General features: G+C 26.4%; 1 protein-coding gene across 1 annotated transcript; it reads left to right on the top strand.

Annotated features, from left to right (window-relative positions):
- The first annotated feature begins 2,818 nt into the window (after nucleotides 1-2,818).
- Nucleotides 2,819-4,878, top strand: Ak2 (Adenylate kinase 2). The gene is made up of 4 exons (XM_076907143.1): nucleotides 2,819-3,132; nucleotides 3,221-3,457; nucleotides 3,675-3,842; nucleotides 3,940-4,878. Exons 1-4 carry the CDS (start codon nucleotides 3,016-3,018, stop codon nucleotides 4,183-4,185), a joined length of 768 nt encoding a protein of 255 aa, XP_076763258.1. The 5' UTR covers nucleotides 2,819-3,015; the 3' UTR covers nucleotides 4,186-4,878.
- The last annotated feature ends 259 nt before the right edge of the window (nucleotides 4,879-5,137 follow it).

Here is a 5,137-nt window from a genome sequence, read left to right as displayed (position 1 = left end):
TGAACTTTTTTACTATTACACAAAGTGTGTCAAGAAAAAAGAATATGTTGGCGAAAGTGCTTTATGCAGAGCAAATAGAATTTGCATTTACTAAATAAATATAATATCAACTAATTTTATTCTTACAAGGAGAATAACATTTATAGAATTGTATAAAACATATTTCAATAGTGGATTCAGAAAATTTATGCACGCACATATGCATATTTACATTTACATATATATTGAAGCTGCTACAGATTATATAACTTTATATTCAACAATGCATATTCTAATATAGAAAAGCGAACGAACTACAATGAAATGAAATCATTTTAATCACAGTTACTACTTCCATAATAATTGCATGGAATTATAGTCTATGTAATTTATCCATATATGATACTTGACTATATACAAATATTCCAAAGTTCACATTAGTGTCGATATGTAATCTTATTTTGTGTGATTTGTTAGCAATGGTTGCAACATTTTTTAAACAACAAAGCTTATATAATTACAAAAAGAAATCGAGTGCATCTGTGTTATATTTATGATCTATTTTCTTTTCTTTTTTTTTCTTTTTTAGTGAAATCATATAGGTATAATATTTTTCTTACTATAATATCTATTATGTATATTATTATTATTGTATTTATTTTCATAAAAATGAATTTAGATTATTTGTGAACTATATACTGGAATCTAGTTACAAAAGCCTTTAAAACTGAAAAGTGAACAAGTATTTATTTGACGCTTGTGTCAAAAGTTATTAATACCTACAGGAATAATTTGTTGAAATATTAGTGTAGATAAAATAGAGAATATATTGTTAATAAGTCTTTGTGACCAAACAGCTTGACATTAGTACTATTTTAGTATATATAAAATAGATAACTTATTGGAAATATTTAATGCAGAGAAAACGAAAGATTACGAAATATTAAGTAACATATACACAAATTTTCTAGAGTAAGAAAAGTTAACACCAAGCATTGTGCAATATACAACATTATAATAAACTTAGTATAATGTTCCAGTAAAAAAGAAGCAATTCCAATTTTAGCAGGATTAATAATTTACCAATTTCTTAAATATATCTAATGATAATAAAGTCTATGCATAATAGTGTAATTTGTACTGAAAATTTATATGGATGTAGAAGAACTAATTTAAGAAATTGTTAAGAACAAACATTTTTTTTCTGTAGGTAAAATGTGCAATAGTTAAGTTTCTTTTACGATTGGAATAATAATTTATATTGAAAAAGCGTTATTTAAGTATAATTTACATGTTATATATGATGAAATTCTATTGTGATTACGAGATATGCATATTGAGTACAAATAATTTATTTTATTACTATGAATATTATTGAAATAAATTCATATTATAATAATTAAACTTGAATATAACAATAAATATAATGATATGCATAATATGAAAATGAGATTGATAGGTACATGATTAAAGTTTTACTTTAATAGGATAGATATTAATTTTTGACCAAAAAGAATTCTTTATCTTTCTTTAGCAAAGCAAGGTAAAGAAAATGTTAATAATTTATAATTGTAAACATTAGCTATTTGTTTAATAGTCATTTTAGTTTATTATTATTTAGCATTTTTTTATCTACCTTTGCGCCGTCCTAATATTGACTAGTTATAGGATTCAACTGAAATGAACTGTTTTATTTCATTTAATATCTCTTTTAATTTATGTGTGTACCGCAAATTGTTTACAAAAATATAAGGTTTTATGTGTGCTTGTGTATTCAGACAGCAATATTGAATGATAATAAATTTTGAAAGATATTTGCAGAAACATTTTTAAATTTGTTTCATTATTTTTGTTTACAAGGATAAATAAAATGACAAATTATATTTTATGATACACTAATATAAAGGATATTATAATTATGTGTCTGAATATAAGAAAAAACGCTATAATTACAAATTTTACTTTAAAAATTTATTATTATACTTTCTATTAAGTACTTTGAGAAAGAACTGCAACATGTATTCTAGTATAAGAAGACAAAGAAATGTTCAGGTTTTTAGAATTTTTCGTATATAATATTACATTAAACGCGCATAGACAATAATTATACGCCCATTATGGTATAATTCCATTACAGTTATACTATGAATGTAATAATAATTCTTAACGCAGCTGAAACAGTGATAGTCTAATTCTGTTTAGCCCATAGACAGGAAGATTTTATGAGAGAAATGAAATGTTTACTCTGTACAATATTAATAAGATTACAGTATAAATTTATTAGGAATATTAGCTTTGTTTAAAATATTAAGTCTGTATTGATTTAAAAGCTTAATACAAGCTTTTAATAAAGGGTTCCTTTTGTTGCAAATGCATAAAAACAAAATTTTTCTTTTGATTCTAATTAAGTTAATATTCGTAACGAGATACTGTAATAATTACGCTTAAAATAGCAGTTACAGAAGTCATTAGTTTTTAATAAATAATTCCGAAATATGTTACTGTAACTGATATTATATATTTTGTTCTAAAAAACGTTATTTATAAGATAAAAATATACATACATGAATTCTAAGAATGTTTGTAACTAATTTCCTTTACAATATACAAATATGTAAATTAATTTTTAAAAGTATGCTTCATACAAGAATTGATCCTCTTCATATAAAAAAAGAGTCATATTCTTTTTTAAGTAGGTTCTGTCAAAAATTCTATATTTATGTCGCTAAATATATAACAGTTTCGTAACGTTCGAGATTTAAATTTAAATTTACGACTGTAATCGATCCAATATATCGCATTCGATACTAATTTGAATAAGGAACGATAGATGAGGTAAGTGTTGTATATGCGGGACGAACCATTTTGCACTTCATTGCATTCTTTTTCGTGGGAACGGGACGTAATTAATGGTTCTTGCTAATTATATTATACGTAACGGTGATATGTACTCCTGATAGTGAATCTTTAAATAACTGTATTTCCAGAATTTTCTATTCTTAAACCCTGTTAAATAACGATTCACAGTGGAAAAAAATGGCTCCGCGTACAGAAACAGTACCAAAAGAACTATCAGACCTTCCACAAGAAGTACCAAGTAGAGGAGTTAATGCAGTTTTATTAGGACCACCCGGTAGCGGCAAGGGTACACAGGTAAAATTTTATTTCTCACAGAAATCTTATTATAACGCCTTCGAATTATCAAGACCAATTATTTAATCGAATGCATATCATATTTTAGGCGCCACTGTTAAAGGAACGGTATTGTGTATGTCATTTATCTACAGGTGACATGCTTAGAGCAGAAATTAATTCTGGATCAGCAATCGGAAAAGAAATTAAGAAAGTGATGGATGATGGTAAATTGGTCAGTGATGATCTGGTAGTTAACATGATTGATCATAATTTGAACAAGCCTGAATGTAAACGTGGTTTCTTGCTAGATGGTTTTCCGAGAAGTGTACCGCAAGCCGAAAAAGTGAGTTCCATATCTTTTCGCCTAATCAAATGATGCGGTATATTTCTATTATCAGCGATAATTTAGTTTCGTTCAACTTGAAAAGATTACTAAAGACCTTGATGCGACATTGAGATAAGGAAAATAAAACATTAATAAATTTTCCATATGAGACCAGCTTAATTAATGCAAATAAATAATAGAAAACAGATGTTTGACAAATATTCTTTATGCACAGCTTGATGAGATGTTGAAAAAAAGGAAAACCAAGTTGGATGCTGTGATAGAGTTTGGGATTGATGATAATTTACTGATAAAGAGAATCACGGGTCGCTTGATACACCCAGCAAGCGGCAGATCATACCACGAAGAATTTGCTCCCCCTAAACAACATATGAAAGATGATGTAAGCAACAATTCTTGACATTAATTAAACTATAAATTTTAAGAGTGATATTACAGAAACTGTTTTGCGCTGTATACAATATAATCTTTTGTAATAGATTACAGGAGAGCCATTAATTAAAAGATCTGATGATAATGCAGAGGTACTGAAGAAAAGATTAGCAACATATCATACACAAACTCAACCATTAGTTGATTATTATGCTTTGCAAGGGATTCATTATTATGTTAATGCAGCCCAATCTTCTAAAGATGTTTTTAAGGATATTGACCGTATTTTTTTAAAGAAAACTCAACAAGAAAGCCAAGAGAAAAAGAGAGGTTTTTTCAGTTGGTTCTCTTAGGAAGACAAACGAAAAAATGTTATAGCTCATCCTTCTCTTGCAAGCAAACAAGGCAATGTGTAGTTAATAGAAAATAACGATAGCATTGAACATCAATTTTAGCAAAATTTAGTATTCTAGATATATTATTTCAAATATAAAAGCTGTTTCCACTGCTTTTAGTTGATACAATAAGTACTTTTCCGTAATAATTAAAGTACAGTAAATTTGACGAAAGATTTAAAACTGAGAAAAGAATGGAAACTATATTACATCAAATTTAGTTAAAAATAATGGATACATGCATAAAATAGTTATTATAAATTAACAAGTCAAATGCACACATTTTAATAATAGGATGTATTTAATATAGTACTTTGATATATGATTAGACTATATAGCTGCATAAGAGAAACGACGTATTTGTATATAATGAAAGGCAAATCATGCGTTTAAATATCGTTCTAGAATATATTTTTATTACTTTTTACTTTGTTACTTTGAAACATACATTTCTTAAGACTTCTGTAACATTTTTTTGCATAAAATATATGTATCATTCCTTACACTTTTTTAAATTAAAGTTTGTTTACTAACTTTTAATTACAGAAAAGATCTCTCTATTTTAGCAAATACTTGAAACATTTAGGTGTAAGATGTAAATATAAGTGACAACATTTTAAAGAAAATCACTTTGAAGAGAGAGAGAGAGAGCGTTATTTCTCATTGCAAGATTTTAGTTTACATATATGTATTATACTATAAAAATAATACATTTTTAAATATTAAAGAATTTCAATAAAAAATGCTTCGTTTATGTATTATTTTTTTTACGCACATACGTGTACACTTTTATATAATTTAATTGCACAAATTTTACTTCAAGAGAGAAAGAAATGTGTGACTAAAGGGTAACGGGTAAATCTAAGAGATTTTAACAATGCACTAAACACGTTACAACGCTGATAATTTA

This window comes from Xylocopa sonorina, chromosome 15 (assembly GCF_050948175.1).
Source record: "Xylocopa sonorina isolate GNS202 chromosome 15, iyXylSono1_principal, whole genome shotgun sequence".
NCBI lineage: Eukaryota > Metazoa > Arthropoda > Insecta > Hymenoptera > Apidae > Xylocopa > Xylocopa sonorina.
The sequence above is the reverse complement of the archived record's forward strand: the minus strand, read 5'-3'. Positions and strand labels throughout refer to the sequence as shown.